This window comes from Polistes fuscatus, unplaced genomic scaffold, assembly GCF_010416935.1.
Source record: "Polistes fuscatus isolate 324 unplaced genomic scaffold, CU_Pfus_HIC Scaffold12, whole genome shotgun sequence".
NCBI classification, from domain to species: Eukaryota; Metazoa; Arthropoda; class Insecta; order Hymenoptera; family Vespidae; genus Polistes; species Polistes fuscatus.
In genome coordinates this window covers 5738257-5754007 of record NW_025113020.1, presented here as the reverse complement: position 1 = coordinate 5754007, position 15751 = coordinate 5738257, and the positions used below count along the sequence as shown (strand labels likewise).

Below are 15751 nucleotides of genomic sequence, written 5' to 3'. Positions count from 1 at the left end.
CAATACGTATAAAAATTATTATTAAATAAAAAATGTATTAATTATATGATTTAACTATTGAATTAATTTGTTTAAATATCAAAAGACGTGTCAATTTGTTTATTTATTAATACATATAATACACAAACGATTTTTAAAAAAGAACATATCTCTCGTAATCTCTTTTTACGTCCCTAATTTTTTAACACACACACACAAACTTATTTATTATATTTATAATTAATACTGTAAGTTTAATAATTAATCCTTCAATTTTTATAAATATAAATATATTGCAAGAGTCATAGTAAAATTGCACATATCGTGTAGAGAAATTTTTGAATTCCTCTTATATAGATGGCGCAACTTTCCAGATAATTAAAATAGCTGAAAATTGATTTTTCTCAACTACGTGAATACTTCGATTAATATTTTTATTTATCGAACGATAAAATAAGTCGACTAAAACTTTAAAATAACGAAGAAAAGAAACTAATAAATTTTATTTTTAAACATTATTTTAAGTGATATAAAATTTTTTTAATTTTATGTTCATACGTTGAAATGCAAAACGTACATATATATATGCATCATATATCTTACGTATATATATAACGTATATATACATACAGATGTCGTTTTGCATCATTATCATTGAAGTTATTCCGATGTTCTTTTTAGAACAAAAATTCGCGCCCAAATGAGTGATAAAGAGCAGCATAAGTGTGTTCTGTGTGACTCAAAATTAGATTCTAAAGAGGAATTACAGGAACATTTTAGGTATTCATATTCAACATTTTAATCTTACAAAGTTTTATAAACAAAACCAATCAACGATCCAGACTATTCTATGGTATTATTAAACGAATTTATTTTCATATGATAATTGAAGAAATAAATAAAAAATAACATTCTTAATATATTTAATATTTATTCTTATTATTTTTTATCACTATAAAAAACTATGTTACCGATTGAGCATTATTATCATTGTATCATTCGATCATTGTTTTGATTTGAGGTTATCAAATATTTATTGATACATTTGTATATCACTAATTAGAAAATTTTTTTTAGATTCAGGTAAAAATTTTGAATAAAAAAAAAAGAAATATAATGTCAGAACTTATATACTGATGAATATATATATTAATATGGAATTTTATTTTTTTAGAAAACATGCAAATAAAGAAATAGATGCTCGTGGACGTCCTGTTAAAGATAGCAAAAATGCAGACACCAAGTGCGATGTGTGTGGTCAATCATTTGACAGTATAACTGCAACAATAAGACATAAATTTAAAGTCCATTCTAATTCCCAGACTAAATTCTATTGTCCCTATTGTGGGATGCAATTTCCACTAAAAGTAAACAAGCTTAAATTTTTTACTTTTTTCATTTTATTTGACTTTATAATAATAATAATAATAATTAATTGTAAAAGTTCTAATCGAATGTAATACAAATATAATTTTATATATGTTAAGACACATAGAGATAATCATCAAACATCGCATGACCAAAAAGAAAGTAAAAATAAGGATAACCATGCTAAGTGCGAGGATTGCAATGTAATATTTTATAATAAAAAAGCATTTGATTATCATCATCGTTCGATACATAAAAGGTACTTATAGCTATTATTTTCCTACACGTTTGTACTGTTACAAGAAATTTATTAGTATTCATTTTTGTGTTATACAGAATGGTGCATATATTTCAACCAATTGTTACTCCACCCCCAAGTAACAAAATTAAACTCAATTCCATGAACGATGCTTTAAGTGTTTACTATTGTCATTTGTGTGGTGCAGAATACATTATCAAATTTAATTTACAGCAACATTTGGAACGTGCTCATTCCAAGGTATAAATGACATGACGACATGATTTAAATAGTGATCTAAATGTATCATTTCTGTTTTATAACAGGAAGAAAGAGACACCATACCAGGAGATCTAATTAAATGTACCATTTGTGCTGCATTATTTAGTAGTAAAAAAGCGTATGATGTTCACAATAGTTATCATCGACCTGATGATTTATATGTAACATCGGAAGAACAGAGATTGCAGACTGTTACAAAAATTGATCAAGACTTTGATATTAGAAGAGTCGAAGCGGTAGCTAATAAATACGTTACTAAAACTAATATATCCAAGAGGCCAGCTAAACATTGGTCTAAGGTATTTGCTAATGAATCTATTTTATTGGTGCTTCATTTAATAAATGCTATTAAGTTTGTATATATACATATATGCTTAAAAAAAAAAAATTACATAAATATATTTATTAAATATTCTAGCAAGAAAAAATGCAAACTTATAAAAACAAACCTATAAAAGAAGAATACTCGTCGTCTGACAATGACCTTGCTTGTGCTAAGGATTCCAGCGATTCTGAAAATGATCTGCCTTTAAAACAAAAATTCTCTAGCTAGCAAAGGTCCACATCTAACTTTAAAGTAATTGTATTGACTTTAAATATTGAATTTTTTATTAACCCTTTAACTACAGTAGACTTTGAAATACATTGACATATTTCTACCATACGATATAAATTCAGTTACAATATATGTCGACAATGATAAAATTTTGGGTTGGGATGCATTTTTGTGAAAAAATATTTCAATAATCAAAAAACTAATATTATTTCTTTCTTTGTGTTCTGAATAGAATTGTTACTATAAATATTAAAAATTTAATTGGATAAGCACCTATAGGCGCTCACAGTATCCTAGGGGTTAACAATCATTGCAATCATTTCTGCTAGATATAATTCTTTATTCACTTTTATAATAGACTATAAACCATTTGCATCATTGGATATTTTTTTTCAACAATTTTTCTGAAAATTATTATTATACATATTAAATTATATATATTGAAATACTATTATATTTACATTGAATGATAAAACAAAGAAAAAAAGTTTAATAATATGAGTACATTTTGTATTTTTTCCTTTGATGCAAGTGGGTTTATAAAATATAAATGTTATGTATATATGATAACACACATATTGTAAATATTGAATATATATCTACGTGTTAAATCTATATATCGGTATTTCAGTGGTTTTTTTTTCTTGTTTCAAATATGCATAAGCAAAATCATACATTTATATCTTTATAAATCGTTGTACATATAGATATTATTCAATTATAAGAATCTACGAAATAGAATAGGTTATAGGCGGACATTAATAAAAATCAAGAAAGAAAGGAGAAAAAAAATTGTTAATTATTCGTTGATTCGTTTATTGGATAAATAAATAAATCGTTTTGGAATAAAAGAAATCCGGGAATATAAAATAATAAATCAAGGAAAAATGATTTTACTTTCATTGATTAATTAAATTGACTTACGTCGTATACGGAAAAGATGCTGGCGCCATTTTCTGTTATCGGTTTTTACGCGTGTGTATTACTAGTGTGAGGATCGAGTTCTTACACGTAGTTGCATAGCGTATTTAACATATTTGTGATTCTTTTAAGTTTTCGGTTAGAAGAAATATAATATGGGACGTAAAAAGAAGAAGCAATCTAGACCATGGTGTTGGTATCCTTTGAGAAATAAATGTTCATCTAGAAGCATTTTACGTAATTATATTTTTGGATTGCATTCGTGTATATGATTCTATTACACACAGAAAAATCTTTTATTAGTAATTTAAATTTGTATATTTTATTTTATTTTCTATTATTATTATTATTGTTATTATTATTATTATCATCATCATCATCATCATCATCATCATCATCATCATCATCATCATTATTATTATTTTTATTATTATTATTATTATTATTATTATTATTATTATTATTATTATTATTATTATTTTAGTAACGTTCATAATATTATTGTTATAATTATACAAATCAAATATTAAATACCTTTGAGTAACGTAAAGACGATATCCACGTAATACAGTTTTTGTAGAAATCAATATATGTATATTAAATAACGTGTACGTCACATAAAGGTAACAATTGTTATAATTATTTTAAATGGCTTCGTAAGCTATTTGTCGTTAATACATTTTTTATCTTATTATTACATCTAGAAAAAATATATTGTTTTCAACTCATTTCAAATAAGTTGATATTGCATTAATATAACTTCTACTGAATTATATTTTCCTTAACATTCCTTTCTATTTATGAAGGTATTGTAATAGGGAATTTGAAGATGAGAAAATTCTTATTCAGCATCAAAAGGCAAAACACTTTAAGTGCCACATTTGTCATAAGAAATTATATACGGGACCAGGACTTAGTATACATTGTATGCAGGTAATTGTAACATTTAATATATATATATATAATCTTTCTTCTATTTTTATTATTTATCTATATTATATTGTTATTATTATAGGTACACAAAGAAGCAATAGATAAAGTACCTAACTCATTGCCAAATCGTAGTAACATTGAAATAGAAATATATGGAATGGAAGGTATCCCACCGAACGATGCTAAAGAGCATGAAAGACAACGTAACGGTGGAAGACCTGGATCACCTAGTTCTGGAGAAGATGAACCTGTACAAAAGAAGGCTAAACCTGAAGGTTTATTAGGTTCAGCACCGGGAGCTATGCCTACGGGGTCTAGTATAATGTCTGGGGTTATGCAAGGAATGACGACGCATCCTGGTATGCCACCGATGGGTCAGTTCCCACCACCTATGCATCATATGATGGGACCTATGGGCCCAGTAGGTCCACCGTTCATGGGACCTGGGTATAATTATTTCTTCAATTATATTTAAGATTGTGATTATATATTTAACCCCTTGTATTATCATTTGATGCACTGATAGATCGATGATTTATTTTGTAAGATTCACTACTAATAGGATTCGTGTTTCTGATGTTTGAGTTGTAAAGTGCATACGAATTTTACATGATATTGTAGGTCAAGGGGTTAAAATTACGATTACAATATTTTTCAGACAATCAGGTTAATTATTATTCATTGTTTTTGTATAGTATGATGCCCGGAATGCCAGGTATGCCACCAGGCATGCAACCACCGGTGTCTGGTACATCAATGCCACCAACGAGGCCATTATTCCCAAGTGCTGCAGCTGTGTCAACGGCTGCATCTACAGCTGTGACATCAACCCCGTTGGGTACTGATTTTAAACCAATTACATCAGTGGCTGGTGGGTCTATAGGACCAGTCAAGCCAACATTCCCTGCTTATAGTGGTACTGATAGTAGTACCACGACTAATAGTAACCTTGGTAGTGAACAAAAAGTTAATCTTATTGCGACAACAGGGGCTGCTAGTAAAATTATTCATCCCCCTGAAGATCTCAGTTTAGTAAGTAATTAAAGTACATCTTCTTCTAATAATAATAATTATAATAAACTATAGTTTCTAACACTTGGAATGTTTGCATACATTAGGAAGAAATTAGAGCAAGATTACCAAAATATCAACGCCGACAAACAGAGGAGTCTCGATCAGCACAAGCTGATGCTAATCAGCAGGCTGCAGCGTTGCAACAACAACAACAACAACAGCAGCAGCAGCAACAGCAGCAACAACAGCAACAACAGCAGCAGCAGCAGCAACAACAAGCAGCTGCTAATGTAGCTGCTGCATTTCAAGATCAACAACAAAGACAGCAAGCAGCATTAAATGCGCTTCAACAGCAACAACAACAAAGGTTTCAAAGGCCTCCGCAAGCAGTAATGGTACCAGCATCGGCAGCAATGCCTGTGAGCTCAGTTGCTCTTATGGCACCATTAATGCGACCCACAATGACATTAGCTGCACCTGCTCTTATTCATGGAGGTAACATGATGCGACCGCCCCCCATGGGCCTACCACCAGGTAAGTTAACTATTTCTAAATTAAATCTCTGCCCTCATAAAAAGGGACACCTCCTTTTTACCCCAATAAATTTCTCTGCAAATATTCTCAATTACTTATGTACCCTCATTTTATCGATTTAGAACCCATCAAAGAACATCTCTTAAAAATGCATGAAAATGAAAGGAACATACATATTTTAGATATTTCAAATTAGATTATATTGATCCAAAAAGAAAGAAAAGAATTTTTTAAGACATCGTGTCCTATTCTTATTGTTAATATTTTATTTTTTGGTTTTTACTATGGTAGATCGTCAATGTGTTGAGAACAGAAATGTCATTTTTCTTTGGTGGGTCTATCTGATTCACTGCTTTACAAATGAACGGCCTATCCATACAGATATCCCTTTTTCGCTTGAATTTTGTAAATCCATATAATAACATTAAGATGAATCATGCTATTTGTAATATATTTATGACAATATATATATACTTTTTATTACAAATTACTTCAATGATATTGAAGGCTATTAAAAATATAAAATAGTAAGGGGGAGAGAGTTCTTTTCATCTGAGATATTATACGAGGTAATACACTTCTGCACTTTTTCATTCACCATTAACGTATATAGTCTTTGGCCCGAACCCTTTGGCCCTTTCTCCGTTACTCCAATTTTACTTATTCAAGATAGGAAAGCATGTTATCTATATAAGGAAGAGATGAAAGAAATTAGAGGGAAGGGGAGGAAAGAAATGATAAAGAAACGATGGGAAGGTATTTGCAATGGAAAGGACAATAGAAAGGACAAGGGTTTTTATTTTTTTATTTTTAATGAGGGTACACTAGAATTGTAGTTTCTATCAAAAAAAAAAAATGGGAGAGGGAGAAAAAGAGAGAGAGCGAGAGACAGAAAGAAGTATGACAGTATAAAAAATATTAACGCGCTCAGGATTCATCCGTATGCCAGAATTGATGTCAGCGTGTTTTGTACGTTTACGTTTTAACGGTGCGTTTGCAGGGTGCCCAGTCACTCCTTGGTGAGTGTTGAACGAACCCAGTCTGGTTACTAAAACCGTGTTTTATACAAGTGCAACAAGGTTGGTCCTTAGCAAATAGCATGCGGTGACATGACCTATATATCATTATATTTATTATATTATTTATTATTTATTAATTATTATTATTATTATTATTATTAATATTATCTTTATTATTATTATTATTATTATTATTATTATTATAATTATTATTAGTTTTATTTATTATTGTCTCACATCATCGTTACATTAATATATATTTATACATATTTCAATATTTCTGTATATTTACATTATTGTCAATGGGCAGGTGGGTCGAGCGGCCAACGAAATAACATCTGTTCCAATTCCTTCCACGTCGGGCAGCCACTTTGATTTTGGGACACATCATGAGTCTTTGGATGTGATATACCTCCTCCCGAAACAATAATAGAGTCATTGGTATCAGGAGCACGATTACATTTCAATTATTCAGTCATATTATTACTAATTTATATTCCACGATTATTATTATATTACGTGCGTTTTCTATTCGATAAAAAAACAACAACCAAGCTTTTTTTTATCAATTAATAGTTCGCTCTATATATTCGGCCGCTCGGCCGGTTTTTATAAATCATATATATATATATATATATATTTATATATATATTTATATATATATATATTTATATTTAGATATATATATATATATATTTCTTCTTCTTCTTGTTTTTTCATTTTTTATTTTTCTACTTAATTTTCTAGATTTTGTTTTTAAGTTTCATTAGCTTCTTCTTTATTCACTATTTCGACTTAACCATATCTTTCTTCTTCTTCTTCTTATTCTTCTTCTTCTTCTTCTTCTTATGACTCACTTGCCATTACCTTGCCAACCGTGTTACCATCATCCTCTCTTCAGTACTACTTAATAGCTTGAAATCCTGGTGTTGTGATATAGTAGTAAAAAATACTGCTTTTTTGGGCACGGTACTGTTGTTCGAAGCTGTCATTGAAACTAAAACAAAGTTGTCAAATTCATAGTTCTCTTTACGCTTTATGACTGTCCCTTCCTTCGTCGTCTCTACGTCTCTCCCTGGTGTTTATGTTCATGCTGACTAATTTTCTCTTGTAATCGTTTCCTTCCTACTGTTATTTTTCTTTCCTTTTCCTTTTGTACATTTTATATAGCATAGGGAGAATGTCAGGATTATCTAATAACATTAAAAATACGTGTTGTCTTTAGAAACATTTCTTCTTTTTTTTTAATTCCAATAGATAATATTTATATTGTTTGTGTAAAAGAAAGAATATTATGAGAGAGAGAGAGAGAGAGAGAGAGAAAGAGAAAGAGAGAGAGAAAAAGGGAGAAGGGACTTTAAATACCCATCACATTTAATTACAATGTGGTGCGGTTGTTATGAAGAAGATAAATTAATCAAAAGAAATAATAATAAAAAAAGAAACACGAAAAAACGAATCTTATGTATTTTCCTCACACCATAGCTTAGCTTTTGTATCACACGAACACAACTTTGCGTAAGTTAGAACGTCTGACAGTAAGTAAATTATTTTACAATACCCAATATACTTCTTATATCGATGCGTCTGCTAAGAAGAAATTGTATAATTAATTAAGGGGATTTTACATTATTTTCGTTTTCTTTTTTTTTTATATATATATATCAACTATATATATATGTTGCTAGTATGATATATATATTATATGTGAATCACACAATCAAAATAACTCATTTTTAAAATACATATAATCTGCATTGAAATATGGCAATATCAATTATATCGATGCTTCATAGTCAGCCGATAAGTAATTGCAGGAGATAGCACGACTCTTATTAAAATTCTTACGCCTGTGAAAACATAGGAGAATATTGTGTAGGAATATCAGCTGGCAGCCGAACGGTAAAAAATAATTAACGGATGACAAACCAATTGTAATAATAATGATATTATCATTTTTATTATTATTACTATTATTATTATTATTATTATTATGATTATTATTATTATTACTATTATTTTTATTTTTATTATTATTATTATTATTATTATTATTATTATTATGATTATTATTGTTATTATTATTCAGTGTATGGTGTGAGGTTTTGTGTGGTACCACCTTTGTCAGTTTGTTGTGATTTGTATTGTGTATGCGGCACACTGCATGCTAAGTTGAGTTCCTCTTATAGTTTGGCAATTCGCATTCATTGAAAGTTGCTAGATAGACGTAGGTGGTCTGCCAACCACAAACCTATATTGGGTGTATATTGTAGTTATAGACAAATCTACTTTTGATCGTTTTGACTTTATGGTTGAGAAATATACATATATATATATATGGTTCAAATTAAAACGTAAGCTGTAAAAAATATACATACATATATATAGATATATATATATCTAACTAATTTTGTTGTCCTCTTCTGATTATTGACAAATATTACTACGCTTAGCTATTTTTTTCAAAATGCCATGCCCAATTTATTGGATATTATTAAAAACTAATAATAATGTTTAAAAGAAATTATAATTGAAAATATCAGCATTTTCATAATTGAACATATTTTGGATCGGCTGTCAGTCAACTTCCTGTTCGGCAAAGCAAGAGTTTGCTCGAGAAGTGCCCAGGCTTGTTGATAAATGTTGCAAAAGTTAAATTTCTAACTCATGATACGAAATAATACCATGAGTCGTACTCGACATTTACCATAATGCCTGACATTTCTCTTGCCATTAATCTGAACATTTTACAGTCCTCCTAGAAACATTAAAAAAAAAAAAGATGATAATACGAAAGGAAATTTTATAGGAGAGTGTAATAATAATAATATGAGAATTTTTCATTTAAATTGGACATATGTGTACGCACACTCAAGGCGTAAGTAGTTGCACAGAGTTGTGTACAAATGGAAAGAAATTGAATAAAATCTAATAGTAAAAATACAATTAAAATATACATATATATATATATATACAAAATTATACACATACATAAATATAAAGATGAAAATGATTAATATCGAAGAATATTGACAATTTGATATGTTTTGCAGGGATGATAGGAGCGTTACCACCGGGTGCTATGCATCCGGCATTTGCAGCTCCAATGGGATTCCCCGGTGCACCGATGTTGGCGCCAATGATGCATCCACGTTTTAGATGATCGCCTCCCGTGGACGGGCCCACTCCACCATTGCACTTTGTGCTATGGGCTCGCCCCTAAAATCATATTAGGGTTCGGACCGAACTTTTTAACCGACAGAAGATTAAATGAAGATGAAGATGAAGACGAAGATGAAAATAGGAGAAGCAGCACACCCGCTAAATACGTTACGTCTCTTGCGTGGAATACAGTTCATCATCGAACCGGGCCCGCGCCTGCACTTGACGTATCCTGTCCCACGAAGCTTACACGAAGTTAGCAAAATCTTTGTTTTTTATTATATCATTGACGATAAAGACCCACAACGCATCTATACGTTAGTGCCTGAGGGAGTAATAACTCTTTTACTATTACTATTATTATTATTATCATTATTATTATTATTATTATTATTATTATTATTATTATTATTATGATTATTATTATTATCATCATCATTATCATCATCATCTTGACCGTGAAGGAAACGGTTGGAACTATTTCCTTTTTTTCTTTTTGGAAACTTCCTCTACGTGTCTCGTTAAGTAAAAACCAAACAAAATCATTATGGGGTTACTTTTTTTTTCCTTTTTCTTCATCTTCTGTTTTTTAATCGCTTGAATTTTGCTTTCTTAGATTTACTATTTATCTATCTATTATTATTGTTGTTGTTGTTATTACTATTGTTTTATAATTCCTCTTTCTCTAAATTATCTATATTTTATATTTACTATCTTTATTCATTATTCTAAAAAAGATAAAAATATATAAACCAAGATCTCTATATTCACCATATTTAATCTCTATATTTAACATGTTTAATGAAAGAACAGAAGTTGTTAATTAATGAATACTTTTTGAGTTGTTAATTGACACACACCGAGTGAGTTTATTTTCGACCGTTTCCACACATAGGGCAAAATAATAAAATTAAATCGAAACAAGTAAACTAAACACCTCAGTCACTACACGCCAGTGTCCTAATGGAGAGACGCGATAATCGCGGATGGGTGGCGCTTCACGCTGCAGCTGGGGATGATTACTTATAAAGAAAAAAAAAAGAAATAAAATGAAGAAATCGTAGAAAAAAAGAAAGGAAAAAAGAAAGAGAGAGAGAGATTATTATAACTATCTATTTTAATTTATATGTAAATTTCTTTTTCTTTTCTCTTTTTTGAGTTATATATATTATTATTATTATTATTATTATTATTATTATTATTATTATTATTATTATTATTAAAAAAGAAAAATAAAAAAAATAGAAAAAGAAAAAAGATAATCAACAAATTTGAAAGGGAGAAAGAGAGAGAGTTTGAGAATGAAATAGAGAGAGAAAGAAAGAAAAACAGGAAATAATAATGCAAGATAAAAAAAGCATAGGTTTGTTTAGAAAATTCAATTCTCAAAAGCTCAACTTATTTCTGTGTTCTATGACAAATTCGTTGATATACTTTTATATGATCCGATAAAAATTGATCGTATAATATTTTAAAAAGTAATAGTTAAAATACTAGCCGCAGTGTGAAGACTCTGTCGCCTCAGGTTATTCTGTCGTATAAATTTTATTTTGTTAAACTGCTTCAGGTCGAGTTGAAATACTTTTGCCGCCATTCTTTCTTTTCTTTTTTTTTTTTTCAGTCTTTCTTTCCTCTATTTTATATATATATTATAATAATAATAACAATAATAATAATAATAATAATAAAAACAATAATAGTAATAAAATATAAAAGATAGTACTAGGATCGGCTTTTGATCAATAATTAGCACCAGGCAATAGTAATCGACTCGACTTGAGATAGTCCTTTCCTTTGCAAGGAACATTTTGGTGACGCATGAGTGAGTGGTAAGTACAGAGGGTGCCTACAAAAAAAGAACAAAAGGAAAAAGAAAGATACAAAATAATTTAAACGTATATGTATATTAAAAAAACAAAAAGAAACAAAATAAGAGAAAGATAATGGACACCGGCTCTCTACACTCGACTCACGTCGTATTGTCCACTTTTATCCTTTGCCGTTTCTATTTAAATCGGCCAAACTTGATCGTGAAGTATCGGATTTGATTAATTGTCTCATCATTCTCTCAATCATCTGTCCTGCTTCTACTACTTACTATTACTATTACTATTACAGCTACTATTACTATTACTATTACTGTTACTATTACTATTACTACTATCACTACTACTACTACTATTATTTTCGTAGAAAAAAATTTCAAAAGGAAAAAGACCTTTCTTCTCGATTCAATTTCATATTCTCTATCTTATTTAGAAAAAAAGAAACAAACAAAAATAATTTGTAATTTTTCTATGTTTCTGCACTGCTCTATCAATTTGATTTTCTTTTCTCGAGTTAAAGTTAGCTCTTAGTTAATTTCTTTTTTTTTTTGAATATTTTAGTCTCTATCTTTCTTTCTTCAGGGTGTCTATTGATAGCATTAGTATATGTGTGTGTACATATATATATATAGATTGATTGATTGATTGAATTGTTGAAAAAAAAAACTGATACTTCACATAAACAAAAACAAGAAAATATTTAGATCTTGTAATTGTCGGTGCACAGTTTTATGCTTCAGAATACATCCACACATTATGCATACATACATACATACATACACAAACACACTGTGTTTTTAGTAACATAGTGATTATAGTCGTTAACGTATTTTCTTCCTAGTTATGTGTCCTATGATACTTTAGCCAAAACAAGAAAGAAAGAAAAAGAAAGAGAAAGAGAAAGAGAATAGACAAAATTTTCATTTCGCTTTTGGAAAAAAAAAAAGAAAAAAAGAAAGGAGGAAAAACGTGTCCGTAATAAAAACATTTGCATATACGTACATATGTGCGCATATATAAAAATGATTTTTTAAAAGGAAAATTTCTCTTATTTCCCCCGTCGAATTTCGAAATTTTTATACATTTGCTGCTTTCAGAAAACGAAGTTGGCACGGTTTACGTATCGCAAAAGCGTGGCGAAGACTGTGCAAGAGGAGCTGCTGCCGAAATTCATGTATAAATGAAAGAGAGAGATAGAGAAATATTCAATTAAAATAAAATAAAATAAAATAAAATAAAAAATAGAAGATTTGATATATATCTTGAAATTTAAGAAGGGATTGTGTATCTAAATATATTTGTGCGTGTTATAATGGATCATATTAGTTTTTTTTCTTTTCTTTTTTTTTTTTAAATTATTATTATTATTAATATACATTCTTTATATCTCGTTGTTGTGTTAAGTTAATCGTCAGTAGGCACCCTGTTTGTCTCTCTTTTTCAATTTTGAGTTTCTCAGCTATAGTACACTCCAACTAAAACGAATTCTTGAAAGTGCATATCCGCGTCGTGTATACAACACGTGTACGTACCTAAATCTACGCATCGTTATTATATACTTTATTTTTCAGGGATTGTCTTGCCGAATTATCGGATTCCTTATAACTTTCTTTTTCGTTTTCTTCTATTTCTTTTCCTCTTTCCTCTTTTTCCCCTATTTGTTTCTTCCATCTTTCATTTTCCCAATTCAAAAATTGCCGCGTGAGAGTCACGTGGTATCCAGCGTATACGCGCGGGAATACTCTCCTCATTTGAATTCGATTAGCGAGTGATTTTGTTCTCGTATTCGACGCATCAGTAGTTTTTTCTCTCTCCTCTTCTCTTTTTTTGTTTTGTTTTTAAATTCGGCAGGACAATCTGATGGCAGAATTTTTGGACATGTAGAAGTTCTGTTATTTATTGAGTGTCATATTATAGACTGTTCCGAATAAAGACGTTCTGTGGAAAGCTCTACAAAATTGGGCATAGTCTGCTTTTCTGGGATAGATACGTTATGTTATTTGTTAATTACTATTTTATTATTATTATTATTTCTTTTCTTATTTTTTATAATTTTAATTTCACATACAATTTGTATGTAATGTATTTATGCATTTGAACGGGCGATTTATACGTATATACCTACATTTTTAATGCAGAATATGTTTGAAATATTTGTGCACACCTCTCTCTCCTCTTCAATTTTGTTTTTTAATGAAGAAGAATAAAAAAAAGAAAGAAAAAACAATTCGTTTCGTTTCATCCCAGAATGGCGGGCGATAGCCACATATTGTTTCAACCAATCACAGCTCTCACCGCTGTTGGACCTTACCGGTCCCTTGCCTCAAGGCAGGCGATTGTTTGGACCTACCGTCCTGGTCTCGAGGTACCCATCATCTTCCCAATTTTATTAGCCAACAAATTCTTTTTACATCTTAACGATAGAGAAAAAAGAAACAGATTTGTATATATAGATATTACACAACGGAGAGATAATTATACAAATAATGAGAATGTATAGTAGCAACGTGAGAATAATTTAGATATAATATTATAATATCTATTGTATTTTCATGTTGCGCATCACCCGAAGAAAGGAAGAGATCACACGATGATGATGAGATTATGAAAGGAATATATGTATATATATATATATATATATATATATGTGTGTATATGTATATGTATATATATATATATCTCTTAGGCAGAAATAAAATCTGGGAATTCCGTGGTCCTCGGTGCCATGGGCGCGTGGCTGGACCGAGAAACAATATTAATCGTTATAGGTAATGAGTCACGGGTAAATCGTATTAACCGAATCGATCGTTGGAAATTTATCGATACGAATGGGCCACTTATGATTTATTTATCATCGTTAGCCTTCATTGATTAGATCTGATTTACACTTCTCGTCTAAAGAAGATAGCCTAAGTATACTATCTTTTAATTTATCAAAATTTTACATTTGGAATGAATGTGATATAAAAAACATTACGAGCTTAGAGAATATGCAGTTCGTTAAAAATAAGTTACACGTTGTTATTATAAAGAGAAAAATGATAGTTTTTGTATTGATTAATTTATTCCATACTTTTTAATATCAGATTACGGTAAGGGCCCAATTGTATCGAAAATTCCTATCGTTCGTAGAATGCTTAGCTGGCTCTGTGTGTTATATCGATACGTTAATGTATCTTACGTTACGCAAGGACCCCTTACATTTTCCTATTTCCTTATTTCGCTAATAATGTCTTTACACTTGGTGATAGCGGATGCACGATTCGCTCGAGGGGGATCGCTTTGCTCGAAGAAACCGGTAACACGGTGCCTCTTTATCATCCTAATATTTTTATCCATCCGGTTCGATCCTTGTACGAATTTAAAGTGCCAATTAGAAACGACGATTTATTTTTTTTTTTTTTACCATCATTACAATTACAAAAAGTCATAACATTCTTTGAAACATTATTCGGTTTTGTAAACATGAAAACCGTTTCACGGTAGTTCGTGCTTGTTGTTCTACTTATTTTCTTTTGTTCTTTTTGTTTTATCTGTAATAGATTCGTAGATTTGTAATATAAAAATTAACAAGGAAAAGTCTTTGAAGATTTTGCTAAATTAATTATTGCACTTTATCTTTGTACAGATCGTCCGCAAAAATTCTAGAAGTAGTCTCTATACTCTTCTACAGCATTGTTGTTTTCAGCCGACTGCGTACGAGCAGAACGGACAGAATGTCGAAGAAAAAAAATGTTAAAAAAAAGAAAAATAAAAAGTAAAAGAAACAAAAAAGAATGAAAATAAATTGAAACAAAAAAGAGAAAAGAAAGTATAAAAAAGAAATCAAGAGGTAACACTTTGAGAACGTGTATCTCGATTATAAAATTCAATAAATAAATGAAGATTGTTCTCAATATATTATATTGAAATGGACACC

General features: G+C 29.7%; 2 protein-coding genes and 1 long non-coding RNA gene across 8 annotated transcripts; 2 read left to right on the top strand and 1 right to left on the bottom strand.

The window, feature by feature from the left end:
- The first annotated feature begins 578 nt into the window (after positions 1-578).
- On the top strand, positions 579-2714 carry LOC122513424 (zinc finger protein 549-like). The gene is made up of 6 exons (XM_043629771.1): positions 579-759; positions 1154-1346; positions 1467-1606; positions 1684-1846; positions 1912-2166; positions 2286-2714. The coding sequence occupies exons 1-6, from the start codon at positions 680-682 to the stop codon at positions 2418-2420; spliced, it is 966 nt and encodes a 321-aa protein (XP_043485706.1). The 5' UTR covers positions 579-679; the 3' UTR covers positions 2421-2714.
- On the bottom strand, positions 1118-3434 carry LOC122513427. Its single transcript, XR_006302755.1, has 3 exons — positions 3348-3434; positions 2317-2379; positions 1118-1257 (listed from the first exon to the last, which is right to left on the bottom strand). It is a non-coding gene; the product is annotated as an uncharacterized LOC122513427 (long non-coding RNA).
- LOC122513422 (BUB3-interacting and GLEBS motif-containing protein ZNF207) lies at positions 3385-15730 on the top strand. Of its 6 annotated transcripts, none has more exons than XM_043629769.1 (7): positions 3385-3540; positions 4151-4277; positions 4360-4724; positions 4973-5309; positions 5396-5825; positions 6826-6904; positions 9898-9983. In XM_043629769.1, the coding sequence occupies exons 1-6, from the start codon at positions 3500-3502 to the stop codon at positions 6846-6848; spliced, it is 1323 nt and encodes a 440-aa protein (XP_043485704.1). In that variant the 5' UTR covers positions 3385-3499; the 3' UTR covers positions 6849-6904; positions 9898-9983. The 6 variants fall into 6 exon arrangements, with proteins under 6 accessions (XP_043485704.1, XP_043485702.1, XP_043485703.1 ...); XM_043629767.1 differs by lacking the exon at positions 6826-6904 and adding an exon at positions 7155-7285 and having other exon boundaries at positions 9898-9980; XM_043629768.1 differs by lacking the exon at positions 9898-9983 and adding an exon at positions 7155-7239.
- The last annotated feature ends 21 nt before the right edge of the window (positions 15731-15751 follow it).